The sequence below is a fragment of the Morus notabilis genome, unplaced genomic scaffold, assembly GCF_000414095.1.
Source record: "Morus notabilis unplaced genomic scaffold, ASM41409v2 Scaffold35, whole genome shotgun sequence".
NCBI classification, from domain to species: Eukaryota; Viridiplantae; Streptophyta; class Magnoliopsida; order Rosales; family Moraceae; genus Morus; species Morus notabilis.
The window spans coordinates 575,669-591,940 of record NW_010361505.1 but is presented as its reverse complement, the minus strand read 5'-3'; the positions used below and the strand labels follow the sequence as shown (position 1 = coordinate 591,940).

The following is a 16,272-nucleotide window of genomic DNA, read 5'->3' as shown; positions in this document are numbered from 1 at the left end:
ATACGTGTTTGGAGGGCTCAGTGCGCTAGATTGCAGAAGGGCGACATACGGCTACCCTTATGCACAATTAAAGTATGCAAGTAGTATTATGCATTTTATGTTAGCATGTGCATGTAGAGAAACGTTGCATATCATTCAGTAAATTTTTTACCACTTTGAAATGAAAAACTCAAAGTTCAGTAATGTAAAGAGACTGACGGGTCGTCGGCCTCCCAAGGGAGGAAATCTCAAAGAGTAGAGAACTAGACCAGATAGTAAGCAGGGGCCCAGGCCCACAGTAACAAGACAGTAAACAGGGGCCTAGGAGAAAGCATGTTTTACATGAGCTTTTTACATCATAACTCTTAATGTAACTTTTCTAGTTTATGATGTGTGCATGTTTATACTTGCTAAGTGTTAGCTCATCAGTTTACTCGTATGCAGGTAACAAAGGTAAGTAGCCAGCCATATAGTGGTTTTGCTTGATGGATCGGCAGAGGCAGGGGTGGCGGAAATGTCATGGGTACACGGGAGTGGTCTCTACTATGCTCGCTTAGAAATTATATTCCACTGCAGAGTAATGCAATATAGAACCAAGTTTATATGTTTCAGTTTTAAGAACAAGATGTTATGGTCATTGTCTTAGTAAAGAACAATAGATTGTAATAAGTTAAGATAAGTTTCGGGAACTAGTTCCATATCTGATTTCTTAAAGTTTTAGCAAGGATAAGTTGTTGCATAACAAAAGAACATGTTAGGAACCCGAGGGTTAAAGAAAAAAATTTACTCGTAGAAAAACTTAAATTAAAGAGATGATAGTCAATATTATTAATAATATTTTTACACCAAAATATTAAAAGAAATATATGAATTTAATTTATTATTTAAAATTATTTATAAAAAATGCATTGTTAAATTTGTTATTTATTGTCGCTATTTTCAAACAGTTTGATAATTATAAAAAAAATTGAGTAAAATTTTACATAGTATATTTATAAAATATTTTAATTTTTAAATAAATATTTTTTGGTATGAAAAAAAATGGGAAAACAGAGACGTAAGTTTTATTATTAAGGTTCTTTATTAAATTTTGATAATGACAGTAAGAGCAGCTGTGTAAAAACAACTCATAACTTCTCAAATTTTACTACTTGACAAGAGTTTTTAAAAGCTGCTGAATAAAAATAAAATTTTACAAACACATGTACTTGTTGTAGCTTCTTAAGGAAAACTAAAAGCAGCCACTAAAAACAATGCTAAACAAACTCTAAAAGTAGAAATTTAAAAGTTGGGCAAACACATGTCCACAACATCAAAACCAACAAAATAAAGAAATAATGACAAATTACACATTTTCTCTTACACTATAAGTCTTGCTACAAAATGTCCTTCAAATTTTAATTTTAGTTTTTTTTTTCCTCCGAACTTCAACCACTCTTACAAATTTCTCTCTATTCAATTTTTGACAGATAATGTTGTGCAAAATGAAAAAATTAACAAAATAACTCCTTATATGATGATTTTTAATAAAAATAACATATATTACATAAAAGTTTCGTCGACAATTTAATAAACAATCATTGTTAGTTCCTCCTCGTGCAGTCACATGGAAACGCAGCATGAGTTATCATTTTTTCTATCATACTTAGCTTTCTTCTTAATTTAGTTGAGGATTATTTTCATAAATACCCTCGAAATATGTACTCTGTTTCAAAATGCCTCTTGATTTTTCAAAATAGTTCAAAACACCATCTGATATATAGAAAACAGTTCGAAATGCCCAGTCCATCCACTTCCGTCTATTATTTTAACAGAATTACCAACGTGACACTAATATCAACACATTAAAACATAATTAAACTTAAAACATGAATTAACAATTAAAACAATTGTTAAATACATAATCTAAAGAAAGTAAAAAAAAATAAAAATAAAAATAAAATAAAAAGTTTTCTGAATATTCCCCAACCAACGAACAGTTTACCCCTAAACACGCAAAATCCAAAATTGACAAACCCCAAAGTTCCCCCACCGCCACCCAAAAATAAAAAAATCGAAAGTTGAAAGTTCCGTTTTCAGAACCTTTGCCCATTTCATAGCAATCTCAGACACCATATCCTGATATCAAGATTCATTTCCAATTCACATAACAATTAACAAGTCAATTGGGAGGAAAAAGTGAAGAATTTTTTTTTAAAGAATCAAAAAATGGATACCGGAGCTCGCTCGATGCCCAATAGGAGCTTAACAAAGCCGAAGGCCGGTCTCGATTGGCGTTTCGCCAACTCGTCCTAGATCGCTGACATCGCCATCTTCAACAGATCGTTCGGTCATCGTCGTCGGAATTAGGCACTGAGTTTTGACCCATTGCCTCCCGAACTCGTCTTCCTCGTTGTCGACGACGTTGTTGAGGTCGTAGATGATGTGGATCCTTCCCTTCCCTCCCTTGGCGAGCCTGAAGAATTAGCCATTCCTAGAAACTACGAGAAGGAGAAGAGGGAGGAGAAAGACGAAAGGAGTCATGTGGTAATAGATTCTTTATTATTTTATTAATACTTAAATCATTTTTACACGTTTAATCAAAATTTAATACCATACGTCAATGTTTAATAATGTGCCACGTCAAAAAGTCTTACTTTATTAGGGGGCATTTTAAACTATATTAAAAATTAAGAACAATTTGAAACAAAGTAAATAATTGGAGAGACGTTTATGAAAATAATTCTTTAGTTGACCTAAAGAGCTTTCGGGGTCTGTCGATGGCAGGTAAAAGCATTAACAGAGTAAAAATAGAAAATTTACAAGGGTTACAAGGAAAAAAATAAAAAAGTGAAATTAAAGTTTGGTGTGTTTTATGACCAGGCCTATAGTTTAAAGGGAAAACGTCTAATTTGTCTAAAAAATAATATAACTTAACACCCAACAAGCAAAATCAAAACTCGAACATTGCGAAGCAAAACAAAATGATAACAAGAACCTTGGACGAATTTTATGGGATTAACCACAACAAATAGTAGCTGAAAAAAGGCCTACAGGAATCTCATAGCAAAACAAATAAACGTCGCAGTACCAATTCAGCAGGTAAACAAATATAAGACCCAACAAGTAATAAATAACATTTAGTGCAAAAATACTTCCGGTTCACGGACTATTAAGTCTTCTAATCTGACAATTCCAAACAAATATTTCAAAGGTGTTTGTATCGGCGGCTCATAACAAGTTTCCTAAACCAAACAGCAAAACTAAGACATCTTAACTCAGAAAGACGAGGGGCAAAAAAGGCCTGGATAAGACAACTATTAAGCAGCGGCACCAGCAGCTTTCCCTTTCTTCCTCTGGAGCTTCTTCATGTAGAACTCAAGCTCCTTACCTTCCAAGATATATCTGATATAGAAGTTCAATAGGAAACATCATTTCAAGTGGTTAAAAAGTAAATAAACAACCAAACAATAAGAAAATTCTCTCGTGGGGTAAGGAAAAACAGAAAGCCTATCAACACGCACAGATATTAACTGCATATTTTCATCAAGTTCTCATGAAGTTATAATTCTGGCGTAATTTGACACTTCAGAATTGTGTTTTACTGATAGTTGTTTTCCCTCCTCAAACCCTACTACAGAATTAGCCTAATTAATGTACCCTAGATAGATAATCCGTCTATGCGTTTGTATAGCCAGTCCCAAGTCCGGGTAAAGGATGAGGGTTGCGGTAGGTTGATGGCCAACGTAAAAATAAGTCACTCTTATGAATTTCACTCACATAGAATCTATTGGAGCGTTCCCTACGTGCGACGCGCTATGCCGGGCTCCAGGAATAATGTTAAATAGGCACGGTGAAATATAAGTCTGATGGGTCTATCGAACGTTATAAAGCAAGGCTGATAGCCAAAGGCTACACTCAGACATATGGCGTGGATTATCAGGAGACATTCGCACCAGTAGCAAAAATGAATACAATAAGAGTGTTGTTGTCTTAGCAGCCAACTTTGATTGGCCACTACAGCAGTTTGATGTGAAGAATGCATTTCTACATGGAGACCTTGAGGAAGAAATCTATATGCAAGTTCCACCTGGCTTTGGCATGAATCTAAAAGCCAATGAGGTGTGTAAACTTAAAAAGGCTTTATATGGGCTTAAACAATCCCCTCGAGCATGGTTTGGGAGGTTCACTAAAGCAATGATGGGTATGAACTATAGACAAAGTCAAGGGGATCATACATTATTCATCAAATACTCAACTTCAGGGGGAGTTACTGCTTTGATAGTGTATGTGGATGACATTATTGTTACAGGGAATGATCCAAAAGAGAAAGAAGCATTGCAGAAGTACTTGGCCAAAGAATTCGAGATTAAAGATCTCGGGAAACTAATGTACTTCCTTGGAATAGAAGTTGCTCGGTCCAAGGAAGGAATTTTTGTCTCGCAACAAAAGTATGTCCTGGATTTACTGAAAGAAACAGGAAAAATGGGATGCAAACCATTGGATACTCCTATTGAGCCAAATCACAGGCTAGGGGGATCCATGGGAAGAGATTTAGTTAACAAGGGCATGTACCAGCGACTTGTTGGGAAGTTGATTTATCTAGCACATACACGACTAGACATCTCATACGCCGTGGGTGTAGTAAGTCAGTTCATGCAGAATCCTAAAGAGAGTCACCTTCTTGCAGTATACAGAATCTTGCAGTATTTGAAAAGCTGTCCTGGAAAAGGTATTCTGTTCAAGAAAGGCACAAGGATGGAACTTGAAGCATACACAGATGCAGATTATGCCGGTTCAGTCACTGATAGAAGGTCAACATATGGGTATTGTACTTTTCTTGGTGGAAACTTAGTGACCTGGAGGAGCAAGAAACAACCGGTGGTTGCCAGGTCCAGTGCAGAGGCAAAGTTTCGGTCTATGGCACAGGGGATTTGCGAGCTGTTATGGCTAAAGATTATACTAGATGATTTGACGAGAAAGTGGCAGACACCGATGAAGCTTTACTGTGACAATAAGTCTGCGATCAATATTGCTCACAATCCTGTCCAACATGACAGGACTAAACATGTGGAGGTCGACAGACATTTCATAAAAGAAAAACTTGAAAGTGGGTTGATTTGTACCCCTTATGTCTCTACTTGTGGTCAGCTAGCAGATGTTCTAACTAAGGGGGTGGCGAGCTCAACGTTTCAAAGAATCATATGCATGCTAGGAATGGAAAATATATATTCCTAGCTTGAGGGGGTGTTGGAAATCTGAGATTTCATATCCCATAGATAGAATGAGAATATTTGTATCAATAATAGGCAGATACCAATTTTCCTAATATAGGAAAGTATGCTGTAATTTTTCTGTTAGTTTCCTTATGTGTTAGTTTCCTGATTATAGAATAGTCAACCTCCTAAAATGTATTGATACCCTAAGTGTATAGATATATGTAACCGTGCCTTTGTACAAGTGAATAAGAAGAATTATTCTCTGATTTCCCACACTCCATACATAGGATTGGATGCGGAAACTAAAGTCAAGTTTTGAGAAGACATGGATGACTTAGTGTATCGTATAGGCAATGAGGATAGCATTTTCATTGGAGGAGATTTCAATGGGCACGTTAGTAAGGATAGGGAAAACTTCAAAATGATCCACGGTGGTTTTAGTTTTGGAGCTCGAAACGAAGAAGGAAAATTTATTTTGAAATTTGCGTTAGGACATGATTTTATCATAACACATTTTTCAAGAAATGAGATTCTCACCTGATAACTTCTAAGAATGGGAGGAACTTGAGCTAGATAGATTATTTTCTCACAAGGTATAGAGAACGTTCTCTATGTAAGGATTGTAAAATAATTCCTAGAAAAGTACTAGCCACCCAACATAGGTTAGTGATCTTAGATGTGAGCATTAAGCTTTGTTATAGGACTAAGATAAACCACCTCCCACAAACTTGTTGGTAGCATTTGAAGGGAATAAAGCAATTGGCTTTTAAAGAGAAGTTAGACGAGGCTACTTGGTCATATATAGGTAATGCAAATACTAGATGGGATGTCATGGCCAGCTGCATTAGAAAAGTAGCAAAAGAGGTACTAGGGAATCTAGAGGTAAAGGCCCTCCTGAAAAAGAAACCTGGTAGTGGAATGAGGAAGTTCAAAAGGCTACTAGAACCAAGAGGGATTTATATAGAAATTTATTAAAGTGTAATGATGTTGAAACTTTTAATAAGTACAAAAAAGCTAAGTGAGCAGTTAGTAAGGCTCGTTCTACTTACTTAAATAAGGTATATAGGAAACTTGAGACTAGAAAAGGAGAGAAAGATATATATAAACTAGCTAAGATAGGATAAAGGAAGTGTCAGGATCTAAATCAAGTGAGGTGCGTTAAGGATGATACGGATCAAGTTCTGACAAAAAATAAAGACATTAGGAAAAGATGGAGGAGTTACTTTGAGAAGCTTTACAATGATGATCATGCGATAGAGTTCAACAAACTTAGGTCACAAGGAGAACCTAATGTGATGTATATGATAAGCCTCTACTTAGACAAGTCTATGTGAGGAAGGGTCGTATAAGGGATTAGAGGATTGTTAGTGTATAGACTTATGTGGCTGGTGTGTGGGGGAGGATGTGCTTACGTGTGTATTAGTATGTACTTACGTGTTTACTGTGAGTGTGTGCACAGGGGATTGTGATTAGTGTTGTTTAGGGGCAGGAATAAATAGAGGGACTCGGGGAAAGGAGAAGGCAGGCAATCATTGAGACAATTTGGGAAAGTCTTGGCATTTCCGCTGAGCAGGGAGTAGGTTTCTGGTTCAAAGAACCAATTCTGTAATTCTTGTGGTTAATTCAATAAAGATTCATTCTTTCTTCTTCTTGATTCAATTCTTGTGAAATAGTTGCTAGAGACTTACCAATTTGGTATCAGAGCATCATCCTGGAAGATTTATGGCGGCAAGAAAGGCAGAAGAGAGGTTCGAAACTATGGAGAAAGAGATAAAGGTGGTTAGGGTTACGATGGAGAAGGGAATTGGAGAGATGGAGAAGGGGATCGATAAGTTTAGAACAGAGCTTACTCAAAATCTCACCGATCTCCGCCGGTTAATCGAGGAGCAGATGAAAATGTTCACGGCGCCGGCGAAAATGTCCTAGAAAGAGGGAGCTTCGACGTCCATGGCAGAACCGGAGCAAGGAGCGGCTCCGACGGCGGACGCGGGATCGCGATTGGTTGAAGTTGCTGGACTGCGCGCGCGAATCGAGGAACGAGCGGGAGATCCTAGGGTTTTCCAGAACGCACCACTACCGGCAAAAACCTTTGGGTTGCGTGCTCGGGGTGGAGAACGACCGGCGGAATCCAGGAATTTAAGGAATTCCGGTCGCGATGGAGGAGATGAAGAGCGAGAAGGCCGACGTGAGGGAATGAACGGGGGGCCAAGGGAAGGTACGCTGGGATGACGTGGAGAGTGGCGTGGGGTTTTCGGTGAACCGGAAAATCCGGGATTCCGTGAACATAGGTGTGGCGTGGGAGGAAACGGATACAGAGGGGGGCGACTTAGGGAGAATGGGGAAAACAGGGGAGTTTTGGGTGAGCTGCTAGAGAATGAAGATTGGACTTCATACCGTCGTCGGCAAGTAGAATGCCCTGTGTTCAGTGGTGATGATCCTGATGGATGGGTGTTCCGAATGGAACAATTCTTTTCCATCAACCGTTGTTCAGAGAGAGAGGCTGATTACCGCTAGTATTGCATTGGAAGGAGACGCCTTGTCTTGGTTTCAATGGCAGAATGGCCGCCGTCCGTTTCACGGTTGGACGGAGTTCAAGTTGTCTCTTTTGCAGCGTTTCCGATCATCGCAGGCTGGGAACCTCTGTGAAAAGTTTTTGGCGATTCGACAAGAAGGTGCGGTGGCGGATTATCGCCGACAATTTGAAGTTTCTGCCGCCCCACTCTTGGAAGTTCCGGAGGAAATTTTGGAGGGCATTTTTGTTAATGGATTAAAGGCGGAAGTTCGGGCAGAGTTAAGGCTCCTAAAACAGGAGGGACTAGGCGAAATTATGGAGATCGCCCAGAGAATTGAGGAGAAGAACAAGTTGCTACGTCGGGAGATTGCAGGAACAAGAGTTCCAAGGCCACAATTTTTGGGAGGACCGCGAGCTGAATTTTCTAATTTGCCGGCTAGAACAGTCCCTGGAGTTGAACGACCATAGCAAGCTCCAACCATGGGGGATAGAGCAGTAAGCCAAAAACGGGAATTTCCTTTTCGAAGGTTGTCGGATTCAGAGTTGCAGGAAAAGAGAGACAAGGGGCTTTATTATAGGTGTGATGAAAAAAAAAATTTTGGCCACCGTTGCAAGAAGAAGGAACTCCGGATTATGTTGGTTAGTGATGAGGATTCCATGGAATGCTTAGAGGAAGATATTGACGTGGCTAAGGTGGTTTGGGAGGAGGGGCAGCCCAAGCTTATTGAACTTTCCTTGAACTCTGTGGTAGGCCTTTCAACACCCAAAATTATCAAGATTCGCGGATCAATTGCTCAACAAGAGGTAATTGTCTTAATGGATTCTGGAGCAACGCACAACTTTATTTCCTTAAGCTTAGTGCAACATTTATCCATTCCAATTTATCCCACTGCCGGGTTTGGAGTGCAAGTTGCACGGGGGATTCGGTTAAAGGGCAGGGGCTTTGTCGAGAAGTGTCATTGAGTTTCTCGGTTAAAGGGCAGGGGCTTTGTCGGGAAGTGTCGTTGAGCTTGCCCCAACTAACTGTAATAGAGAATTTCTTGCCATTGGAATTAGGGGGGGTGGATGTTATCTTAGGCATGCAGTGGTTGGAAACATTGGGGGGAATGCATGTGAATTGGAAATCTCAATTGAGGAAGTTCAGGATTAGGGGGGAAATGGTGACTTTACAAGGGGACATGACTCTTTCCACTTCTATGGTTTCCCTTAAGGCAATGTTTCGGACCATTAAACATGAGGGACAAGAAATATATTTAGAGTTACAGGCGTTGGACGTAGAAAGGGAACCCGACCAGCCATTTCCTGCCCAGATCAGTGCATTGTTGCAGCGTCATCCAAGGATTTTGAATATGCCGGATGGTCTTCCTCCTCAACGTAGGCATGACCACGGCATTGAGCTTCATCCGGGCACGGTTCCTATTAGTGTTAGACCCTACAAGTATCCTCATTTCCAGAAAAATGAGATTGAAAAGTTAGTCCGAGAGATGCTCGCGGCCGGAATCATACAACCAAGCAACAACCCGTTTTCTAGTCCGGTGCTTCTAGTTAAAAAAAAAGATGGTAGTTGGCGCTTTTGCGTTGATTATCACGCTCTCAACAAAGCTACAGTTCCGGATAAGTTTCCTATACCGGTGATTGAAGAGTTATTGGATGAATTGTTTGGTGCCACTATCTTTACCAAACTAGACTTGAAATCGGGCTATCATCAAATTCGGATGCGGGTGGAAGACATTCCTAAGACGGCCTTCTGCACCCATGAGAGCCATTATGAATTTTTAGTTATGCCCTTTGGGCTAACTAATGCTCCAGCCACCTACCAATCTTTGATGAATGAGGTACTAAAACCTTATTTGCGAAAGTTTGTTTTAGTTTTTTTTTATGATATTTTGATCTATAGTAAGACCTTGGAGGAACATGTGGGTCATCTGGAAGTGGTTTTGAAGGCCTTGGAGGATAACCAATTATATGTCAACCAAAAAAGGTGCACTTTTGGCCAAAGTCGATTGGAGTATTTGGGCCATATTGTGTCATGTGATGGTGTTTCGGCCGACACCAACAAAATTTAAGCCATGTTGGATTGGCCCACACCCAGCTCCATTAAGGAGTTGCGTGGATTTTTGGGTTTGACCGGTTATTACCGGCGTTTTGTCACGGGGTACGGCCATCTTTCTTGGCCATTGACACAGCAATTGAAGAAGGATAGTTTTAATTGGTCCGAAGAGGCTGAAGCTGCTTTCCACGATTTGAAACAGGCCATGACCACAGTTCCGGTCCTAGCATTACCGGATTTTTCACAACCATTTGTGGTAGAATCCGATGCTTCAGGCTTTGGGATCGGCGCGGTTTTAATGCAACACCAACAGCCTATAGCCTACTTTAGTCAAGTTTTGTCCTCTCACGCTAGGGCCAAATCGGTTTATGAGCGCGAGTTGATGGCTGTGGTATTGGCTATCCAGAAATGGAGACATTATCTTCTTGGGCGACATTTCATTGTCCGCACGGATCAGAGGAGTTTAAAATTCTTGTTGGAACAACGTTTAGTTGGGGAAGAGCACCGGAAATTGCTGTGTAAATTGTTGGGTTATGATTTTGAAATCCAATACAAGCCCGGAACGGAGAACCGCGTCACGGATGCGTTGTCTAGGAGGTCTTCGGGGTTGGAATTGATGCTCCTTTCCACTTCAGCGTTATATGATGGGGCTGATATTCGGGAGCAACTTCTAGGTGATCCGAAGTTGGCAGGAATTCGGAAAGCATTGCTGGAAAATTCGAAGGGAGTGAAGGGTTTTTCTTTATGCAATGACATGTTATTGTGCAAGGGTCGGGTGGTTTTGACTAGGCTATCTCCTCTTATACTGATCCTTCTGAATGAATTCCATGGTGGCAAGGTCGGTGGACACTCGGGCGTCTTAAAGACATTCAAACGATTATCATCCGAGTTCTTTTGGTATGGCATGAAAAAGGATGTCGTCTCGTTTGTGGCAGCCTGTCAAGTATGTCAACAAAACAAGGCTTCTACCTTGGCGCCTGGGGGACTATTACAACCATTACCATTGCCAAACTTGGTTTGGGATGAGATTTCGATGGATTTTGTGGAAGGTTTGCCTAAGTCGGGGGGAAATGATTCGATCTTGGTGGTTGTTGACCGGTTGAGTAAGTATGCACATTTTTTGGGTCTTCGCCATCCTTTTTCTGCAAAATCGGTGGCTGTCCTGTTTATTAAAGAGGTGGTGCGACTTCATGGATTTCCACGGACTATTGTGTCCGATCGCGACAAGGTCTTCCTAAGCCAATTTTGGAAGGAGCTCTTTCGGTTGCAAGGTTGCAGGGCACTGCTTTACATCATAGTACCGCTTACCATCCACAAACGGATGGGCAAACAGAAGTGGTTAATCGGTGCTTAGAAGCCTATTTGCGCTGCTTTGTGTCTGGGAAACCTACTCAGTGGTTTTCTCATCTAGCGTGGGCTGAATTTTGGTATAACACAAGCTTCCATGTGTCTGCGGGAATGACTCCTTTCAGGGCATTGTATGGCCGTAACCCTCCAAAATTGTTGCGTTTTGAGTTTGGTTCCACCGCGAACTCTTTGTTGGAGGAGCAGTTACAAACTCGGGATGCTATCTTAGAGGAGCTACAGGGCCACTTGCTTCAGGCGCAACATTCAATGAAGAGGAACGCGGATCTCAAGCGTCGTGATGTCTCATTCGATGTGGAGGATTTGGTGTTCCTGAAACTTCGCCCATATCGCCATCGTTCCTTGGCTAAGTTTCTGAATGAGAATCTTTCTCCCCGGTTTTATGGTCCCTATAAGGTCGTGGCACGAGTGGGGGCAGTGGCGTATAGGTTGCAATTGCCTACGGAGGCTAAGATTCATCCGGTGTTCCATGTGTCGTAGCTTAAGCTCGCCATTGGCCAGCCTATTCTGGCTCAGGAAGTTCCGCCAGCTTTGACTGCTGACATGGAGTTACGTGTGGAGCCGGAGAGGTTGCTAGCTACTCGTTTCTCTAAGGTTACGGGACAGCTGGAAGTTTTGCTTCAATGGCGTCATTTACCGGACTATGAGTTGTCTTGGGAGCTTTTCGACGTCATTCAGCAACAATTTCCTAAATTTCTCACCTTAAGGACAAGGTGACTCTTTTTGGGGGGCGGAATAATTGATAAGCCTCTACTTAGACAAGTCTATGTGAGAAAGGGTCGTATAAGGGATTAGAGGATTGTTAGTGTATAGGTTCATGAGTGTATAGGCTTATGTGGCTGTTGTGTGGGTGAGTATGTGCTTACGTGTGTATTAGTATGTACTTACGTGTTTACTGTGAGTGTGTACACAGGGGATTGTGATTAGTGTTGTTTAGGGGCAAGAATAAATAGAGGGACTCGGGGAAAGGAGAAGGCAGGCAATCATTGAGACAATTTGGGAAAGTCTTGGCATTTCCGCTGAGCAGGGAGTAGGTTTCTGGTTCAAAGAACCAATTCTGCAATTCTTGTGGTTAATTCAATAAATATTCATTCTTTCTTCTTCTTGATTCAATTCTTGTGAAATAGTTGCTAGAGACTTACCAGTATACAAGAGGAGTCAGAGTCTCGAAAGTTAAAACTGCACTACGAAAAATGAAAAAGGGGAAGACATGTGAGCTAGATGATATTCCAATAGAGGTTTAGATGAGGTTTGGATGGCGTTAGGAGATGCTGAAATTGTGTGGCTCACTAAGCTTTTTAATGAGATACTAAAGAAGAAACATATGCCTGATGCATGAAAAAAAAAGTATTCTTGTCCTCATTTTCAAGAATAAATGAGATGTGTTAAATTGTAACAATTATAAGAGCATAAAGTTAATAAGCCACACTATGAAACTTTAGGAGAGAGTTATCCAAATGAGATTAAGGGCCACAACTACCATCTCAGGTAACCAATTTGGCTTCATGCCAAGCAGATCAACTACGGAAGTCATTTTTCTTCTTAGAATGCTGATGGAAGGTACAGAGAAGCCAAGACAAACCTACATATGATTTTTATAGATTTAAAAAATGCATATGATAGGGTACCGAGAGAAGTTTTATGGTGGGTGCGAGAAAAGAGAAGAGTGCATGTGAGGTATATTAAGGTAATTAAGGACATGTATGATGGGGTGGTCACAAGTGTGAGAACTGCGGGAGGCTACACGGCAGAGTTTCCCATTCGGATCGGCCTTCATCAAGGATCTGCTCTTAGTCCTTATCTTTTCACCATCGTGATGAATGAGCTGACAAGAGAAATACAAGATAGAGTTCCTTGGTGTATGCTTTTTACGGACGATATAGTTTTAGTTTATGAACATATGAAAGGAGTTAACCGTAAGTTAAAACTGTGGAAACAAACTCTCGAGACGAATGGATTTAAGTTAAGTATGACGAAAACTGAATACATGCATTGTAGGTTTAATAACTCACGTAATCAGAGTGATAAAATTATTTAGATGGTGTGAAGATTGAGACTTCTAAGAAGTTTAGGTACCTTAAGTCTATAGTGCAATATGAATGAGATATAGAAGAGGATATTCAACATAGGATTAAGGCAGGGTGGGTAAAGTGGAAGAATGCTACGAAAGTTTTATGTAATAGCAAGATGCCTATTAAGTTAAAAGGACAATTCTATAGGACTGTAATTCACCCAACTATGTTATATGGTAGTGAATGTTGGGCTATTAAGAGACAACATATATCTAAAATGAGTGATAGAAATGCATATGTTAATATGGATGAGTGACCATATGAGAATGAATCACATAAGAAATTAAGTTATTCGTAGTAAAGTAGGTTTAGCACCAATAAAAGATAAGGTGCGCGAATGCCGCTTAGGGTGGTACGGGCATGTCCAACGTAGACTACTAGAAGCACCAGTTCGTGCTTGGGATGACATTCTTATACCTAATACTATGAGAGGAAAGGATAAACCTAGAATTACGTTGACTGAAGTCGTTAGGAAATACATTCTAGATCTAAGCCTTCAGGAGAGTTTAATTTCGAACATAGTAGTGTGGAAAAGTGAAATTCATATAGCCGACCCCAATTAATTGGGATTAAGGCTTGTTGTTGTTGTTGTAATGTACCCTAGATAGATAATCAATGAAACTGTTGACACTTACCCATCAGCTCTACTGCATTGCCCTGGGCGGGAAGAAATGCAAGCCAACAATCTACCACTGCCAAACTGCTCTTCAAGATGGGGGTCGAGCTTACGACCTTGTTGACGCTTCTCAAGCTTCCTCAGAACATGGTTACTCTTCTTCGTTTCTTCGGTAGTTGCTTCTCCCTCCTGCTAATCAATCATGTTTAATAATAATTAGACAAAAACAAGGTAATAAATCATTCATTCAGATTTCAGAGGACACCTCAACCCATTGATCTCGCTAATATATTAATATAATACAAGGATTGTTTCCTCTTGTCCATATGTCTTCTAATAAGCAAGGTAAAGTGGCATTGAGAAAGAAAGGGAAACAACAATTTTATAATTAAATGATTCGAATGATAAAAAGATAGTGACACCCACCAAGCCACACCCCCACAGATATAAAATATTTTATGAAATGTGAAAACCTATATATAGATCATGTCTTGCCTAATAAACCAGAAAGTTGCAACTCATAAGAAAAGATACTTGGGACTTAGCAGGAACAACAAATAAAACTATAATCGAGACATGATAAAGTAACCTAGAAAGACCTAAAAAATACTAGTTTTTAGCTTTTTCTCTGATCTCTCACAACAGAAAGGAAGGAAAAATTTCCTGGAAGACTGACAAATCAACTAAAAGGAAGCACTGCAAAGAATCATTTAAGCTACCTCTGGGGTATCCTTCTTGGCAGCAGACTTCTTCTTCCTACCAATGTCAACCCCGTAATGCTGAAGGTACCATTGCTTGAATGGGGCTGCGTCAACCTGGACAATAGCGCTTTTCACAAGAGTCTGCGTTCTCACAAGCTCATTGTTTGAGGCATTGTACACGACATCCAAGATACGTGTTTTGCGAGTAACAGCTTCACTGCCCCATGAATAGTTACCAGTATCCAATCTTAGAGCTCTCCACTTGACGTTTCCTCCTCTGACACGGACACGCCTCACGGTCTTGTTGCTTGAGAGCTTGGTGTTGGCAGGCTGACGACCAAGCTCGTACCTGTATAAGCCCCAAAAAAATGCAAAAGAAATATAAAGAACGTGCTAAAAGAGAAAAAATGGACGGATCATACTCATAGAGATGTAAAAACTTCATCCCTCCAATATAAAATCCAACACATCCAGGAACACAAACAACTTTTCCTAATATTTTATTGCCAAAACTTCATTAAACTCAACATAGCTAAGTGGGAAAATTCGATTTCACCCTATGGTTGACAACAATTTAATTCAATACATAAACAAATATTTCTTTTGTTTCCTCAAAGGTTGAATGAGTCCCTTATCCAAAACATTCCCTCAAACTCAAACGCGTTTTGCCAGATTAAGTAAACAGGATAAATCAATGCGAAAGCCAGTAACTACGACAATGAACTCGGACAAATGTGACTGAATAAATATCTCTTCAAAATTAATCACCCGCATACTCGTAACAAACACACAAAAAAATTCAGAAACCTAAAAAAGAAAATACAAGATTCCACCGATTGGCAAATTACAAATCTGTTGCTAACATTCAACGATTCACTACTTCATCTTCATTTTATAATCTCCTTAATAGATAGAGTAAAAAAAAAGCGTATTAAAATAGGCAAAAAAGAAAAAAGATTTCGAGATTATCAGAAATGAATTACTTTCTCTTCTTCCTCCAAGCCTTCTTTTTGCCTCCGGTGGCGCGGCGCTTGTGCATGGAGTCACGGGAGATACCTGAACCCCAACACAATAATAAGTCACCATATCGTCAGCCATTGTACGGACACAAAGCACGAGAGAGAAAAGGAAGAAACGAAGGAATTTACCCATGGTTGCAGAGGATACTGGGTCTGGTTGAGCTGCTTCTGCTGCTTCTCGAGGCGTGCGTTCGGCTAAAATCCGATAGTCTGATTAATTGATGAAACCCTACCTGCATATGAATCTCTGGGCGGTATAAGTGGGCCTAAAATACTGGGCATCCTAATCGGGCCCAATAATTTCAATTGCTGCGAATTATAGCCGCCTTAATTAAGGAATCTCACCCGGTGGAATACGGGCTCCTAACACGAATGCCAAGCGAGAGTAATTTTCTGATGAAATAAATAAGGAAAATTATAGTAAATAACAAATTTTTAACACTAAATTAAGTAAACATTAGATTTTAAAACTATTTATGACAGGTAAAAAATAATTTACGCGGATAAATTTATCTAATTAATTTAATTATTTAATTAATAAGCGAACGATTAGGTCAATAACTTGAGTTCTTCGACCACAAACAATCCTCGCTCTGAGCTTGTTTGTAATATCCGAATCTTTTTCATTAATTTCTTGAATCTACGAAGACGTGTGTGTGGGCACACCTGAAACAAAATAAGATTAGCACTCAAAACACTCAAGTCTTCCACGAGCACCAACACATGCATGACGTGGAGCTAAGATGAAGAACTTTGCTTC

At 40.0% G+C, this 16,272-nt stretch overlaps 1 protein-coding gene across 1 annotated transcript; it reads right to left on the bottom strand.

The window, feature by feature from the left end:
- Window positions 1–2,957: 2,957 nt before the first annotated feature.
- On the bottom strand, window positions 2,958–15,760 carry LOC112091914 (40S ribosomal protein S8). Its single transcript, XM_024166651.1, has 5 exons — window positions 15,642–15,760; window positions 15,477–15,549; window positions 14,512–14,842; window positions 13,812–13,981; window positions 2,958–3,363 (listed from the first exon to the last, which is right to left on the bottom strand). Exons 1-5 carry the CDS (start codon window positions 15,643–15,645, stop codon window positions 3,279–3,281), a joined length of 663 nt encoding a protein of 220 aa, XP_024022419.1. The 5' UTR covers window positions 15,646–15,760; the 3' UTR covers window positions 2,958–3,278.
- Between the last annotated feature and the right edge of the window lie 512 nt (window positions 15,761–16,272).